We start from the raw sequence: 17,150 nt of genomic DNA on the forward strand, positions 1-17,150 counted from the left end.
ATCTTCAAATGGCCGCAGGACAGAAGACAGTTCTTTTTTCTCTCTTTTTCAGAGAGGACAAGGTACAAGACCGTTCTTGCACCTGGGATCTCTATGGGGGTCTCCGACGCAGGGTGCATCCACATTCACTTCCGAGATGTCCCACGTATCAGAGCTGTTCAGAGACTGCTGCTTCTGCTCCGCCTGAACCTCCGAGACTGAAATTCTGCCTCAGTAACTTCACTGCTGTCCTGACACCACAGCGCAAGGCTGAGCACCGCTCCTGGCCGCGCAGCTCACTGGATGCACTGTCTCCGAACGGACTAGCACCGAATCGCCTGGGTTACACACGCCGCAGCGTGACCCATGTCCAGGTTTGTACTGCGGCTTAGTAACTGCCCTGGCTACTCAAAAGCCAAAATTCCCGCGATTTTATGGAGAATGATGGTTGTGTAATGACGTAGGAAGGGACAGGGAAAGATTACCTAAATTGCTTGTACATTGGTGCAGGATATCAGGAAAGTCTCCGTCCTGTACTGAATGTTACAGTAAGGAACCTTTTCTTCAGCACTGCCTCAAGATTTTGCAACAGATCACTTGTTTGCCTCCTTTAACAACAACAAAAAAAGCATGTTTGAAATTCAGGTAATAAACCAGTTGCCAATCGTGAGTCAATCTGCCGATCCATTCACCTAGTGTCCTGTGAGTTACCAACTCCCATGCAAAAATGAAACTGAAATCTCCCGAGTAGGATGTACTTAACTGACACCTCATCACGAAATGCCAAACTCGGTAAAAATAAAAACACCAAAAAAGCAAGCAAACCGTCCCCCAACCACCTCTGTATTCAGAAAACACAGATAAGACAACGTTTAAAATAGCTAGAGATTCTTTTCAAGCGGAAGTCGTTTATAAATGGAATTCCACCGAGTTAATTGCCCTTATCTGAACCCAAGTGCTCCGCAGGACGTGAAGAACAGCATGCACCAAGACCGGAGACGGCGGCTCTGCCACGGTCAGACAAGTTAGTCTCACACTTACATGACACATATTTGTTTCTCACTTGCATTTCTTACACTGGACTTAGAACAGCTTTTCCCAGGAAGTTTTTTGCTGTATACTCCGCAGTCGCAAAACTACAAGCTTTTTTAGGCATCGAGTATCTCGACCAGAGTTCACATGTTTAGAAACAGGACATCGCAGAACTATTTCTGTAGTGATTTAGGCTACTATGTAAAAAAACAATAATAATAGGAGACTAGGAGTAACAAGGCACATGCCTTCTCTGTCTTGGGGGGTGTATCTGTTTTCTAGCTTTTTTAATCATCCAGTTTACAAGCCTGTGATGTCTTCAGCCGTTTCTTCGGTTCAAATAGCTCAGCGCTCTTCCTGCTGTCTCAGACTCCACGTTCAACCTGGTGCAGAGTCAGCAGGCTGCGGGTGGGTTGCCTGTGCAGCCCTCGCTGCAGCACAGCGGCGTGGCCCTGATCTGCAGCGCATTCATCCACGGGAAGGAGGGCAGTGGTGCTCCCTGCCTCCAACTACAGACACGCCGAGCGCCAAGCAGACGCTGCAGAGGTCTATAAAGGTGATCACATCTCACTGATTTCAGCCAGAGCTCAGGTGTCTGATTTGAGGATCCGCACGAATGGCCTAAGATCTCACGGAAAGCCTAAGGCAGACAGGAGCTTTGATCACCCAAGTCCCAGGCCAGGAGCCTCGCCACCAAGCCGCACTCCCTCAATGCCAACCTGCCACCGAGCCACGCAGCAGCATCATTTCAAAGCAGAGCTGCTGCCAAGACTCATTTCCAAGCTGTGACAAACAGCCAGCGTTCACCATGGAAATACAGTCAGACACACTACTAACTGCAAAATGCAGCCTCTGAAAACACAACAGACCCTCAAAATACAACCGTGACTGCAGCACAGGCATGCCAGATTGCCTTCTGGGGCATTCACGTTGAAGGCTTTCCGCCCACAATCTTCGTAAGACAACGACCTACAAAGGAAACCTACTGCACAGCCGGGCAGCCGCCGGGAGGGCCGAGATCCAGAGATTCAGCAGATGTGTACGCTATCGGTCCCACCAACAACCAAAGCCGGTGGCCACCCGTAGTGACCGATACCAGGTTGTGCAATAGTGAGTAATCAGTCCCAGCAGATGAGGGAAAACAGATGGCAGCAGGCTGGTAAAAATGCACAGAACCACATGTTGCTGTGGGGCTGCCGGGAGATCACACGCCCAGGAAAACTCAGAGATGTAAAAGCTTGCAGGGACTTGGACTCAGAAAGTAAACACAAATGGCTAGTCTTAAGTTGAGACAGAGTTTGTTTTTTAGTCATTGTTACTAAAATATTTGCCATGGAGAATAAACAAATGGTGGCAGCTGCTGCTGGGGACAGTTAATGATCTACCTCACAGTGTTTTTCCTTGAGTCCATCTCTTCGGCACCCCTGAGCACCCTGTCGCAGGCCAACCTGGACCTGCTGAACGTTTTAGGGATCCATCTTCCTCGGGATGCACCCACCTGCCCCAGCTGTTGGAAGAAAGAGCTGGTGCCTGCACCACACCGAAAGAGTGCCCGTATCCCTCTGAGGATGTCCAGGTTCTCTCCTGCTTCCAGGAGACTAAAGTATGTGTGATCGCTTCCCCCCTTCCCTCCTCAAGTGAAGTTGGTAATAGCAAAACAACATCATCATAGTGCAACTTCACCCCTGGAGGGAACTGGCTGAGTTTCTTAATTTCTTGGTGAAAACCCCATGGGATGAAGCCTGAGGCATTTAGTGTCTGATGGGGAGGATGGAAGAGGAGCAGCCCGTACCTCTATTTGGTTCTGCTGCGGCGTGTTTACATCCCATAGTGTTGGCACGGGGTTCAGACTATCGGCAGGCCAGAAGTCCTTAGGATCCGCAATGTCAGAGAGGGAATCCGCAGGGGACGAGAAGAGGGAGTTGTTGTTGGAGGGCTCATCGAGGTATGAAGAATCCTGAAATGGAGAAATGACCACAGTTAGAGGACGCAGGATGAGAAGACCAGAGAGTTCCTTTCTCACACCTACTCATCCACGACATTTTAATTTCTTGCTATTAAATGAGCAGCTCCGTTACTTCATGCTCCACAAAACTTCAAAATTAACTTGTAAATGAGGACATGCTCTAAGCAGCTGTTTCAAAATCTCAGTTTCTTGAAAAGGTAGGAGAAACGTTGACTGGACAGAAGTGCTGGTACACGTTCAAGACCAGCTCAGACTGTGCGCATCTCCAAATAGAGGAGTGGAAGGAAGCGGAGTGCCGAACGAGACGTCAGTCCCCTCAGCTTCCTATTTGATTAAAAAGATTGGTGAGGGGTGAAAAGTCCTCAGCCTAACACCCAAAGGACTCAAGTGTTTCAGTCATGCCCAGAAGCCCACAGAGTACCAGCTACACCTGACAATGACACAGCTGTTTAATTGCAATTTATAACACAGCAATACCTGGAGGCTCTGGAAAAAATTAGTCTCCTCGTGCCAGGTTCTGCACAAAGGAGGCTGCGGGGAGCAGCGGGGAAGGAGCGCTAGTGTCGTCTGGATTTGCATCTAGAGAAACCTTGGCAAATCTACCAATCCTTTTCCCAAGGGCATGCCGCAGTCCGGACAAGAAGGGAATGTGCTTCGGTGACGAGGATCGGGCTCTGCCCTTGCTCTTTTTCTGGTGCCTGTGCTGAGACGGCTTACAATTGTTTTATTTTGTGCCAACGCAGGGATGATGTTGGCTTGAGTCATGCGGACTCTAGCTCAGGAAGAGCCTTCAGTCCCCTCCCTACCATCAGTCCTTTGTCTGGTTTTCCAAACTTCAGGTGGCAAGAACCGACAGCCGAAAAGCACTTCTCACTCCACATCCTTGGCTCTGGCACAGATGACTGCACCTTCCCCGACTCCATCGCATCACCTCGGCTCTCCTTCCACATCAAATACCACTTTCAAACTTTCAAAGCAGAAAAATTTTGTCTGCTGTTTACTGAAGAGCAACGTGCTTTGAAACGCCAAGCTCCAGCGCACAGGTCCTGCCGGAGACGTGCCTCTGTCCCAAAGGAACATGCAGGCAGACCAACAGGTCTCTCTTGGTGCCCCATAGGACTCTGCCAACACAAATCAGTTCTGGGGTTCTTCACAAGGGTCGGGTTTGTCAGCACACAGCCAGCTCAAGCTCTCCGCTAAGCCAGATAACCAAATGAGTGCGATAATGCCGCAGCGCGGCTGCCAGGAGAGCCGCAGTGTCTGATACGAGGAGAAATCGCTGCTCATTTCCAGTTAAGGGCCAATTTCCTACTACAAGGCAGAAAGGCAGCCAAAGATTTTTTAAAAGTCACTTAGCCCTGCCTGACATAAAATCACGAACAGCTGAGCCTGCTTGTGCTATTCCTAAGGGCTTCAGGCCAAGAGCTGGGTCAGACTCCCCCCCGATAGCTAGCAAAAGTTATGTTTTCACAGTGTTTAAAACCATCAGGACACGTTCCCTTCCCCTTCTTCCCAGATATGTCTTGTTTGGCACCCCAGACAGTCGCTGCTCCGAAGCTGCAGGTGCTGGCAGCTGCGCGAGAGCACCGACGCGCTAAAGCGACGGCAAGCAGTAACAGATGGCAGGCATGATGTGTGAAGTTTGTATTCCTCAAAAACCATCCGGGGGGACCCAGAGGCGCAAGGAGGAAGGGCTGTTCGTTAGGCTGTGCTCCCGGGGCGGTACTGCCGTGCGGGACGCCCTCCTGCCAGCACCGGGTGCTTGTGCTCGCGGGCGACACCGCTGCCGCCAGCCCAGCAGCAGACGGGCAGGGTTTCCTGTGCTGCTCTCGCTCTTGATATTTCTGGGGCTATTTTAGGATTACTCAGAACCAAGGCTTTTCAGAGACCGAAGCAGGCACCTACATTTATCATCTCAGAATTAAGTGACCTCTGGAAATGGGGCTCTGTTTCACACTCGAGAAAGCAGGAAAACACTTGGGTAAATACGGCATTTCTCGGCCTGAGCAAGTGCCTTGTGCAGCCAGCAGGAACCTGCCTGCCTACCTGCCTTAAGCTCCTGATCTGGAGCACTGTACGGGCAGTATAGGTGGGATTCAAGCTAACACTGTTCATGCTGTTAAGTTTTTTTTTCCATTAACTCCCACCTCCCAAGGTCTGCAGCCTCTCTCAACCTCCCAGTCCTCTGCAGAGATGCTTGCCGATTCCCTCGAACCGGTGTGCTGCCGAAACAAGCCGTCACCTCCCCTTGCTGTCCTCACCACCCTTCTGCTTCTTCCTCTGGACTCAAGATCCCAAGAACAAGTGCTGCAGGAGTTCAACAGCCTCCGGGCCGTCACCACGATCCACGCTCCTGTGCTACCACCCCTCTTCAGATCCAACCGGGACACGGGTAGAGCAGAGAGCACGGGCATCTGGGCTTGGGGAGGGAGTTTAACAATTCACCTAACACTACTCTCTCATATTACGCCTGGTATAAAACAGTTTAGATCAATTTTGTAGCAACTCTTCTGGCCATTCGCAGACAGGAGGGAGAGAGAGATGGACAGGCGGACGGACTGCTCCTCCAGCCGGCTGCTCTGGTACCTGGTACACCGGACTTACGCAGCAGCCCGAGGACCCAAAGCAGCCCGAAACTCCACTTGGGGTGTCTGACAGTCCAGATACTACAGAGGGGATACATACAGACTGATAGCAAGAAGAATTGCTTTGAAGAAGTTTCTTTCAAAGCCCAGCACGAGAAGGCACAGCCATTATCTTCTCCGAGTACCCACCACAACGCAGTGACACAAACAGCTCCCGAGACGGACCTGGAGCTACATCCCCCCACTCCAAACCCGCGACGGTGCGAGTGCTTTGTCCACAGGCAATGAACAGCGGCTGGTTAAGCAGCCGGTCCCGAGACGCAGACGTGCTGCTTTTCACAGGTCCCTGGGGAGATCCTGAATGCAAAACTAAAAAAAAGCACGCCTCGGGCCTGGCCACCTCGCAGGCGTCCCACGACGTCGGGCAGGCGGGAGGAAGAGCAGAAGCTTGCTCCCAACAAGCCCTCAGAGCTCAGCTCACGGGAGGAGGTGCAAGAACTCGTTCCTATTCCTAACAAGCAGGGGAGACATCATCATCCTTGACATGAAATCTAAAAGATGAAAGGCGTTTATTATAACCTGCACGCTGAGAGGAGAAGCACGTTTTTCCTCTCTCAAGGACAGGCAGGCCTGGGAGATACCATGCTACAGGCAAGAAAGAGCTAACCCAAAAGGCTGGAGTTGCAAGGCAAACCCAGCTTTGTTTAGCCAGGGGTTTTTTGGTTTTTTCTTCTCATTATGAAGAACTTTGTCACATGGATCCACTTTGGCATTTAACTGATGGCGTTTCACTTGAGGGCTTCACCAGCCGGGGACAGCGGCAGCAGCATCTCAAGGAGCTGGATGGTCTCAGATCCCCGGCCGGTCTCATCGCTGAGCTACGGCGAGAGACGTCTCTCCAGGTTTTATTCATTTGTAAACAGCACTGGCAGAAGTTGGGCCAGGAGGAAACATCTGCAAGCACACAGGCATGGCAGCAAGAAGGCTGTAGAGCAGACTAGAGTGGCCATTGCCCGTTAGGGTGCCAAAGAGAGGAAAGTGCCGGGCTGGAACAGCAGCGGGATGTGTGAGAGCACTGCAACACAAGGCGAGACACCCCGGCAGGCACCCGCCGCCCTCCCGACCCCAGCCCCTTCGGTCCCAGCGAGGGCTCCAGCCCCACCACCGCTCCCTCTGCTCGGGCACTGGACTGAAGTGGGGAGTTGGAAATCAGCCTCCAGGTCAGAGGGAGGATAACAGTCCTGGAAATGACTTCAGTGAGCCCATCCTCTTGCAGTATTACGAGGCATTAGTCACAAACTTTGAGAGTCTCCCATTTGTCTTACCTAATTACATTATCTAAAGAGCACTAAAACCAGGAATCTGCTAGATCCCCACCCTGAAGAGCTTACAGTGCAACCCCAGTAAATTGGACGTGCTTACATACAAAATGCAGTGTAATTGTTTAATACGAGGCCATACTGATAACTGCAATCTGTGTCATTATAAACCATGCCTTGACTAATTACGCCACTGGTTTATATGGAGCAAACAGGAACAGCTACCTTAGGCTCTTCAAGGGAAAGGAAGGATCATCACCTAAACCAGCGGCTCATGAAATAACAGAGGGAGCAAAAGGACTCCTTCCCCCAAGGGGATAAAGCCACTGTCAGACCCACTGATACCGGTCACAGCTGATCCCAGCCAGAAGGGACCCTCAGCCGAGCCCCGACGCGCAGCCAGAAGCAGCTGAAAAGGAGACGAAGACGTTGGGGGGAAAAGAGCTGGCCCAAGAAACCACGAAGAGAGAGGAGGGCAGAGGCGCAGCAAGCGCTGGAAAGGGGCGAGGAGCCGAGCGGAGGGAGGGCAAAGCCAGCTCCCGCATCTGGAAAGCGCTGCTTCTGCTTTTCGAATGGTCTGACGTGCCTGAGACGCTGCTCCGTGAAATCACTCCGGAGAGGTCACCTGCCTCCGTCGTTGGGACGTGAAGCGAGTTATTTTGTCCCTGTTTAAGACTGATTAATAAGACTTTTAAAATTCTCTCAATGGAAATAAGAGGGTTTTACTGTAATAGCACTTATTTTATGTTTCAGTGGAAGTCCAATTTCTGCAACAGATGGAAGTTATCCCACAAGGCAGGATCTTTATTTCAAATGCTATTCTGCAACCATTCGCTACGTAAATCTTATTTCTGGAATCAGGCTATTTGTTTTTGGGGGGTTTGGGAAGGGGTTCCGGATTCTGGGGGGTTTTTCCCCTCCTCCAATTTAGCATAGCCTGCAACCAAAATCCAGAGAGCACACTGCAGATCGGCACGGGTAGGGGAATTTTCCCGCAGGGGGCTGGCAGACCTGCTTCACCTCCATCTCTGCAGCCTGCGTTGTCAAACGCTCCTGCCCCAGGACAGCGAACACCGGGCGAGACGGTAGCTCAGAGATCTCAACCCCGCGTGCTGCGTCTCACGGCACGGACTTTTCCCAGTTTCTCCCGTTAAAGAAGGACAGACACAAACAGAGACCTTGAAGCCTGCTGTGAAAACACGGTTCAGAACTGACTGCTCGAGCCAGAGACGAAGTTTACAGAAGCCCACTATAAAGTGGTGAAAGGGCGATTCTCTTGCAGCGGGGTGACCGCTTCACGGAGAATTTTGTAAGGGGTCAAGAGCCAGCCGATGCAGAGGCTACGCACAGCTGCTGGCTGGGGGTCTCGCCAGCATGTTCTTCTTTTACACTGAGGTTGAAATAACATAACCATACTGGAACAGGAGACAGACGATTACAAATCATCGTCCGGTCTTCGTATCAGAAGATGCTCTAGTGAGTAACTTGATAAATCAGTGATAATCATTTGTGGGACTTCGAAACAGCGAGGGCACGTGAATCGCCAGTTGATGCTACTATGGCACCCTATTTCTATCGTTATCCCAAAACAGAAAAGTTATCAAACCCAAGAATTAACTCCCCAGAAAAGATCAGAAAAAAATCAGGGTAAAACAACCCAAACACTTAACCTCTTTCTCCCAGCCACTGCAAACAGCTCAGTTCCTTTAGCCAAACAAAGTCTTTGTTAAAAATAATGAAAGAACAGGTGAAGTCTAAATACAGAAGGAGTATGCATCCGAAAAATATTTTTGGCCATCAAGTCATCAATATAAATGGTTTATTTGCTCACAATCCAGACAGAGAAGAAACAAATACTCCATCTGCACAGCAACTATCGATTACTCTGCTACATAGCACACAGTTGATAGGGTTTTGTTTTTTTAAAAAATATATATACATACAGGCACACACAAACATACATACATGCACAAAGCTGCGCTGCCAGACGAGAAAGATTTGGTGCCTTGAAAAATCACAGATTAAGCAAATTATGTTTCAGGAAAGACAGAATCAAGAACTAACAGCTGCAATGTAAGCAGTCAATCACTAAAAGAAAATCTTTTAGCTGCCAAAACCCAAAGTCTTTCTAAATATGGGGCAATAAACTTGCAGCCTTAAGGGTTCTGTGCTCTGGCTGGCAAGCTGTTTCCTTGCTTTTCTGTACCCGGCATCTGGTTTAAAAATAAAACTCCTGAAAGCTACCACGACTACATAAACACACCGATCAATTCTCCACGCAGCTCCTCTTCCTCCGAGTCTCACAGCTAGTGACCAAGTTCTAACCGACAGGAACAGTCCCCAAGTACCACACGTTTCAGCAAAATACAAATCACATCTTCAGCACAGTAAATCTGCTCCCACTGCCTTGCATCAAGAGTCGTCGCCCCTAAACCTCTGCTGCCGCTGCAAAAATTATGGGGGACACGCGAGCCCGAGGAGCAGCCGGAGCTGGCTACCCTCGCAAGCAAAGCACACCGGGAATGCCACGGAGGAGGAAAAAAGAAAAATCAGGCATTACCTTGTAGAGAGATGGGAACTTTAGCCAGAACTGCATTTGGGACATTTTAAAACAGCATTCAGTTTGCTGCCGGCAGAGCAGGACGTGGACGAAGCAGTAAGGTGAGATTTTTCAGTATATAATGGAGAAAGGTCTTCATTCATGACCGCGACAGCAGCAACAGCCAGGAAGAGAGCTCATCAAGGGTTTTTAAAAATTAACATGCAGAAGAACGGAGTGAAAATGGAGGAAAAAAGGACAGCCATACAGCGCGGCTGTCCTAAGCCTGTGGAAATTTGCATACAGCGTTTAGTCATGAAGGAGAGTGCTCTTACTTCCTCTAAGTACAAGGGCTGACTTTCAGGAAATGATGCCTGCTTGGTAAGTCAGTGAAATTACTGGCAGTGCGATGAGAATTACTGTATGTGGTGTAATTCAACCACAGATACACTGTAAACAAAGCCGCGCTGCGCGGCGGCGTGGCCAGGCGCGGGGCAGGAGAGGTCGGGGCAGGAGCCCGGCTCCCCTGGGCTCGTCCCCCCGGCCACCACAGAAAGCACCGGCGTGTCCCCCACGGCAGCCCCCGCCCCCCCATTTCAGGGGCTCAGATGAAGTAATCGGACTGAAAACGATTATGAAAAGCATTCACAGCTTCTCCCCCCCCAAGAGCCATGTGCTTTCTTTGTCTTCGGTATCTGCCCCACCCCAAATATTGCAATTAAAGAATAAAACGAGTAGCCATTTTCTTAACTTTCTTTTTTAGATCGTCGTGATTTTTCCAGGTCCAGGAACATTGCCTTCTTTTTCCAAGGCCTTCCCTTTTGACTTTATTTAACAGTTTTGGTCACAGAAATAAGCAACATTCCTGGCGGGGAAGGGAAAAAGGGGCATCTGAAAGGGATTCAGCCATCGTAGCTTAAGGAAAGCCTGCTCCAACACAGCCCCAGGCTGAAGGAGAAGTGAATTTGCCAGAGCACCCGCCGCCCTGCAGAGAAACCATGAGACTTTTTCTGTTTGCTTTGGGTGCAGGAGGTTCCTGTTTGCTTCGCCCTGGCCCAGCCGGCAGCGTGGACGCCGGGCTCTGGCCGCGGGGTTAGTCCCCCCGCGGGCTGCCGCGGCTCAGGGCCGGGCTGGACGCCGCACCGCGCCGCGTCCGGGAGCGCGGCTTCGGCAAGGCTCGCTGCGAAGGCTCTGGGGCAGCTGTGCCGCCGGGAGGGCAGGGAGAGGGACCCAGCCTGGCCAGCGAAGCCGGCGGAGCAGGAACCCAGCAGCGCAGCTGCAGATGCCGAGGAGCGGGAGGGGAGCGCTGGCTGCAGAGCTCTCCGGTCCTGCTCCGAGTCTTTCCATGCAACCATGGCACGGCTTCAAGTGAAACACAGCTCGTCGCTGTTCTGCTCGGTGCCTGCTGTCATCGCTGATGCAAGCGCTCCTGGGGCCTCGTGCCGAGAACTGCTGGAAAAGCCCACGTCGCGAGGCACTTCTCAAAAACCAAAACTTTGGAGTGACAGCAGACAGCAAAGCCCCTACCAGGCTTGCAAGAGATGAGAGCAGAAAATGAGGTGCTCTCCAACCCCTCCGAGAACCAGGGGAGACAAGCCAGAGGGGGTAGTTTTTGCTTTACAACATGGGATGAGGAGGGAGGACCGGCCCCTGCAAGAAAGACACGCTGGGTCCCGGGGCTGGAAAACCACCCGCAGGTGGCAAACCCGCAATGGGGCTCATTTCCAAGGGCAGCCGAGCACACGGCACAGCCAACTGCAGCACAGCAGTTCCACGGGGATTAATACATTAATAGCCCGTAATAACGAGGATCCATGTTCTGTCATGCAAGACACCGAGTCCAGAAGAGTGTTTTCAACAAGCAAATGGGAAGGACAAATGCCTTTCCCCAGGCAGTCAGGCTGCAGCCAGGGATGCCGGTGCCGCGGTCAGAGAAAGCGAGGAAAGGGCACCCCGGCAGCCGGCGCGCCGGGGGCAGCGGGAGCATCGCTGCTGGGCTCCTGCTGCCAGAGCACGTTGCAGCGGCCGGGGAAGGCTGCGGGCAGCAGCTACCCGAGCGCTGCTACAGCAGAGGCCTTCTGCAGGAACTGCGGTGAAAATGAAGCGTTTGGTTTCTGTGGGCAGCTGCTCTGGGGTGGAGAAAGGCACTGGGTTTTCACTGCTGCTTTTATCTGAATTTGATTGTATTTAATTAGCTGGTAGTGCCCTGGAGCTTGGGATAGGTGCATTAATGATACGTTTGAAGTGAATAAATACATTTCTGAAATGTCTTAATTAGTGACTTGCTGGTGACCGGCTTGCTGTGTGACCTTGATTAAACCACCAACTCTTGCCAAAGACTACCAAGGTCTTGCTATTTATGCAACCTTTAAAAAAGCAGGTGGTTTATTTCCTCTTCCTTTCCTGTTAGTGGACAAATGGGGCAAAATGTAGGCAACAAAACTGGACCGCCAAAAGGAAGCAAGATGTACGACATTGTTATAGATAACCAGGACTGCTAAATTGATTTTGCACGACCACAGTAATATAATCACAGCAGATAAGATAACCCACTGAGAAACCGCCACCTGGAATTTTAACAACCTGTCCTAGGGGAGAAGGCATGCCACAGCATTTCTGCTCTCCACAATTAATTCATGAACACGCATGCTGACAGACAGGGACAGGAAAGCAGAATTATTCCCGCATTCGCATTAATTTGACTTACCGTCTTCCAGCAAGAACCGAAACGTACAACCCAGTTAGTTACTTTGCCGGGTAACCTTCACAGCATCCTCCGCCACCTCCTAACCACTGACCCGCGGGGCACCGTCCTCAACGCCCTGATGGTTTCTTGAAAGCATGTGCTGAACTTCTAGGAAAGCACGACACAAATCGATGCAGACCAACGCACCTGTACAGGAGACCTGCAGCTCATCACCCTCACGCAACCAAAGAGTTCGGGACTAAATTTCCTGAAATACTTAGCTGCCAAAAGACGGGATATTCAGACGGGTCCAAGCACGCTCCGGGCCTGGCTTTCTGACCCGGTGAGACACTTGTGAAGAAAGCCATCAGGCCGCCGAATGTCTCTGCAGGCCAAGCTGCTGGGTACCCGTCCCACGCAGACGGGCAGCCGCACGCGCGGCAGCGACTGGGATGCATAATCGGATCACAGCAACGTGCCTGGGAAAAACAAGCCTAAGAGTAGCTGAAGGGTGGAAGAGGACCGAATATCTGCGCATGCAGTTTGTCCTAACAGGGCTGGGTTTTCTTCAGAGGGATGAAAGATGGGAGAGGATGTATCGTACAGACCGTGCCTTGCTTTTCCTGTTCCCATGACACGAGTGGTTTCACCCAGCTGGGTGCGAGGCTTTGCTTTGCATTTTGGCTGTTTCGAGAAGCAAGAGCCATTCCTGCCGCGCACGGGGCAGCCTCTGCTTTAGTTTCGAAAGCGAGCGAGAGGAAGCAAGGTGCGTGGTGAGCGACTGCGCTGAGAGGCTTTGACAAGTTGAGACCACAAATGGTTTATTTTTAAAACAGACACTAAGAACAAGGATAACGAAGCAGCTGGTATGTATTTTACAACCAGAGCTGAAATTCAGTGTGTGTGAGGGGGGTTTTCGGATCAGCAAGCCCTGCCAGCACATGGCTCCCTTGAGGACTGGAAATCTGGAAGGCAATTGCTGCTTGTTCAGGAACGGGGAGAGGACCGAGGCAGCCTGCTGCCGAGCAAGCGCAGAGGGGATCTCCCATGCTGGTGGGAGCACAGAGAGCCTTAAATAAGGAGAAAGCAGGAAAACTTGTGAAGCACAAAGGAAAGCCAGCAAGAGAGGTAACTCTTGCAGGCGATCCTGAAAGCTGGAGGAGCCCAGCGCGGGGCGGCAGGCAGCGAGATGCTGCGACTCGGGGAGTAACAAACCTGAGGCCAGGGAAAGAAAAGCAACTGAAGAAGGTGCTCGTGCCGGAGGCAGCATCTCTCGGGGGACCACTGGGGCAGGAGCACTGGTGTTCTGAGCGCATTAGGGATCAGGACACGCAGTGACCGCCAGCAGAACTGGAGACGGGGGAACTCACTCGATCAGACTGACTCAGACCAATTCTGCTTTGAATTAAAGCATCTATTTTAAAACATCTCCCAGTGGTCTGCTATTAAATTATATTACCGGCATTTTTTAAGAGCACTCTGTGTTTCAGACCAGTACTTTTCCCGGTTTTGTTAGCTTTATGAAGGGGAGGAGGCAGAACAGTGCCTGCCAAGAACTGCAGCAGGCAGGTCTCCATCGCCTCCTCTCCCGCCCGGAGGTGGGCATCGCTGTTTGAAGGCAGCAACGCAGATGAAAACTAACAAGTCTGGAAGAGGGGAGACGCCAGAGCCCTCCAGGCCCTCGTACCCCCTCCCTAGGGCCACGGGCGCCTTGGCTGGCTCCTGCAACCCGCAGCCAAGCACAACCGACAACAAATTATGCCTCAAAAGCAGAATTACTCTCACTTAACCACAGGTATCTCCACCTGAGACAGTCCCAAGAGCTCCTCTTATACATGGAAGGGAAAGATTACTCCTAAAGCACGGTTCATCCAACCAAAAGGAGACGTTGCTTTAGAACGTCAGCTGCATCCCAGATGCGTCCCCTCCGCCTCAGTAACCAGCTCAGGGTGGCTAAAGCAGACGATCAGAGCAAACCGAGCACTCGGTCGGTGAATCCTGCGCTGGTGTCCGAGCCCTGCGGTTCAGGAAAGGGCTGCAGCACCCGCACGCACCTGCCTGGTCCGGCCCTTCGCTGGGAACCCAGCGCACGGGCACTGCCCAGCTACCGGCGTGCCTGCTTCCAGCACAGCTCACCTCCACGCAGCTCACAGCCGCAGCAGCCAAACCCTTGACACGTGTCGACAGCCCAGGCCGACGCCGCTGTCTCCTCGCAGACCGACAGCGATACTTGCTCAGCTCCAAGTTGGGAGCTCAGGTGGGTGCGTGGCCCTGTTATTTGGTGGATCATTTCAAAGCGCGTTCTCTGACGTATCACCACCCAGGCATCCTACGCGCGGTGAGCCACGGCGAGGCAGGAGCCCACGCCGAGAGCAGGGCAGTGGCAGACACGCAAATACCGCGCTCGCGGCCGTCCTGCCGCGGAGCGCACACCGTCATCACCAACACAATTTCACCGTACTTACTGTAACTAGGTCAGAGGAGCCGTTATAATCACACCCTTCATTTTTCTAAACCAAGGCCTGAAGTAAGCGCCAGGCATCTCACCGAAAGCGCTTTCAAAGTGTAATTAAGTCAGGCAAAACCCCAACCCTGGAGTGCAAAAACAAAGACATGAACATGTAAAGCAACTTGTTCGTAAAATGCTTCAAAGGCACCAGAGCCAGTTAATTGTCTTCAAATTGATTTTAATAACTGTATTCCCTGTAGACATAACTCCAGGACAGCGATAGGAAGTTCCAGGACGTTTCTTATTCCAGGAAACTCTTCATTTCAGTCAGAACCAAGTCTTTCATATAATTTAATAACTGTTACATTGATTTCTCTTAAATCATCACAGCTCTGTGCACTGAAGCGCTTTTAAAAATTAATACTTTTTTTAAAAGTAGGTTAATTTCTCCCCCCCACCTTTAACAAGAAAGATTAATAGGAGACTGCGAGGGGCTGGTAGCGAAAAGAGGGCTGGTTTATGATTAACACGTGTGGTCAAGAGCCCCCACACACCACAGGCAGATCAAACAAGGCTGTAACTGCATCTTTACAGCATCGCTGCAAAGGACTCTGCCCGAGAGCAGCCAATTCCTCCCTGCCCCCATGAGCTCCATCAGTCTGGACTGACCTCCTTCCTCCGCCCAAGCACAACTCAAACCTTAGGAGGGGTGCCCCAGTCCCCTGCCAAAGCACCGACACGCAGAGGGGCTTCACGGAGAGGCGGGCGCTGCCGCAGGGCCCCCTGCGCGCCCGCCGCGCTCAACAGGACCCGCTGGCCCTCGCTGCGGAGGGACCGGGGTTATTTCTCAGTGCGACTTACGGCAAACGAATTCAGAAAAGGAGGCTTCTGTGCGTTCGGAAAAGTCCTGTTCTGGATAGCCACAAGAAGTCAAACGAAGTTAAGCACGGGGAAACAGAGATTGACTATCAGAAACAGGCAGGATCATTTTAGATAACAAAAGGGGGGAGGAAATGGGCAGAGTCCTATGCTTTAAGTAATTCTAAACAGGATAAAACAGTGAAGTTTAAAGAAAAATCTGTGGTGGAGCAGCAAGTATCTAAGTGACAGGTAGGCTTTTCTAGAACAAGCTGCTCTGCTTTTGTGGTAAGGCTCTGGGGACAGACTGCAGCCCAACGCACGCCCCTGCTGAGGGGCAGCAGATGCCGAAGCATAAGTTAAAACCTCCTGGATTTAGTGTTTTGTTGTGGCAATTAACAGCTCTTACCATCAGGGACACAAGATAGCATGGGTACGATAAAAACGCCCTTGCGGCAGAATTACCGCGCACAAGCGCTGGGTTCCGACTCGCCAGCGCCCGAGGCTGGAGGAGTAAACAGCAGAAAGGGAGGGAAGCAATGGAAACCAAAACCTGCTTCTCTTCAGGACTTTGGTTTCTAAGGACACGTGCGCAGTCAGTAGACTTTTTACGTGAGGAGACGACCCCACAGGGCCTGGGCGAGACTTTTTTGGCTTAAGACAACAGTTCCCAAGATCAAGAAATGCTATCAGACCCCAATATGGCCTCATATAGCTATTTTCTAAACCTCAGTTTAAGCCACTTGTTTATATAAAGAATGCCAATAGACCGGCAAGGATGAATCACCCAACAGCAAGCCAAAAAACAAAAATATTGTGGAGGAAATAAGTTCGAGTTCGCATTAGGCTGTTCTGACCATGCAAATGAAGCACCTTTTCCAACATGCAGAAGGCGTTCGGCGAGGCTGCTGCGATACACGCAGAAATCGCTCTCCACCAGACCCGAGCAGCAGCAGTGAATGATTCAACTAAAAAGAAATTCCCAGAGCAATTAAGAAATGTGGCAACTCCCACTCAGGGCATCCTCAGGCCAGCAAAGGTTTTACACTCTGCAGGTCCAGCTGAGGACCTCCGAAACAAAATACGGACAGAAGACGGGGGGATCAAATGCCAGTGCTGGAGGGAAGCGCGTCAGCCTTCGACTCTCCGAACCCCCGAGTCCCCCAAACCCTAGGGCACATGAACAATCCTCCCATCATCGCCACCAACAGAAAGCGTTTGCTGCACAAATACCTCAGAATCATTAGCCATTTGCTCGTTAGACCTTTTAAATCCATTTTCAGTATTCCTGGAAAACTCTTTTAAGGAGACAAACTGCCTACAGGCTACGCAGTCCGAGGCCAGGCTGGAGCCCCGCTGCAGCCCAGAAGGGCTGCGGGTCCCTGTTGGGGAGGCGGCGTTCACCGGCTCGCTGTCAGATCACACACGGGGATCACAAAGCTTCGCTCCAGACCAGAGGTGGCACCTCCATCTCCTGCCTCTGCCCCCCGGGACGGCACGCAGGAGCCAAGCGCTGGCAGGCCGCCGAGGTGCGCAACGGGCTGTAACCCAAGGGCACAGCAAGCTCTCCTGTGCTGTTGAACTGTCACAGATGGGATTTTGGTATCTGAGCAAAGACAAGAGAACGGTCTGTGTCCATGCATGAAGGCAGCACAAGTTCTCACAGAGGCACCCAAGCTACCTTGTCTGCCCAGCCACCACAGATTTAATCAAGAATCTCTTACCAAAGCATGCAGC

General features: G+C 51.5%; 1 protein-coding gene across 2 annotated transcripts in view; it reads right to left on the reverse strand.

The window, feature by feature from the left end:
* The window catches only part of SBNO2 (strawberry notch homolog 2), a 65,966-nt gene that overhangs the window by 23,608 nt on the left and 25,208 nt on the right, over positions 1 to 17,150 (reverse strand). Inside the window, exons 1-2 of one of the 2 annotated variants that reach the window (XM_082331213.1) lie at positions 9,442 to 9,539; positions 2,804 to 2,968 (exon numbers count right to left, since the gene is read on the reverse strand). In XM_082331213.1, the coding sequence (XP_082187339.1) occupies positions 2,804 to 2,968; positions 9,442 to 9,486 (210 nt within the window). In that variant the 5' untranslated portion in view covers positions 9,487 to 9,539. Of the gene's footprint in view, positions 1 to 2,803; positions 2,969 to 9,441; positions 9,540 to 17,150 lie in introns of those variants that run through there. The other variant, XM_082331212.1, reaches the window with a different exon arrangement.

This window comes from Platalea leucorodia (assembly GCF_965183815.1).
Source record: "Platalea leucorodia genome assembly, chromosome: 21".
Classification (NCBI taxonomy): domain Eukaryota; kingdom Metazoa; phylum Chordata; class Aves; order Pelecaniformes; family Threskiornithidae; genus Platalea; species Platalea leucorodia.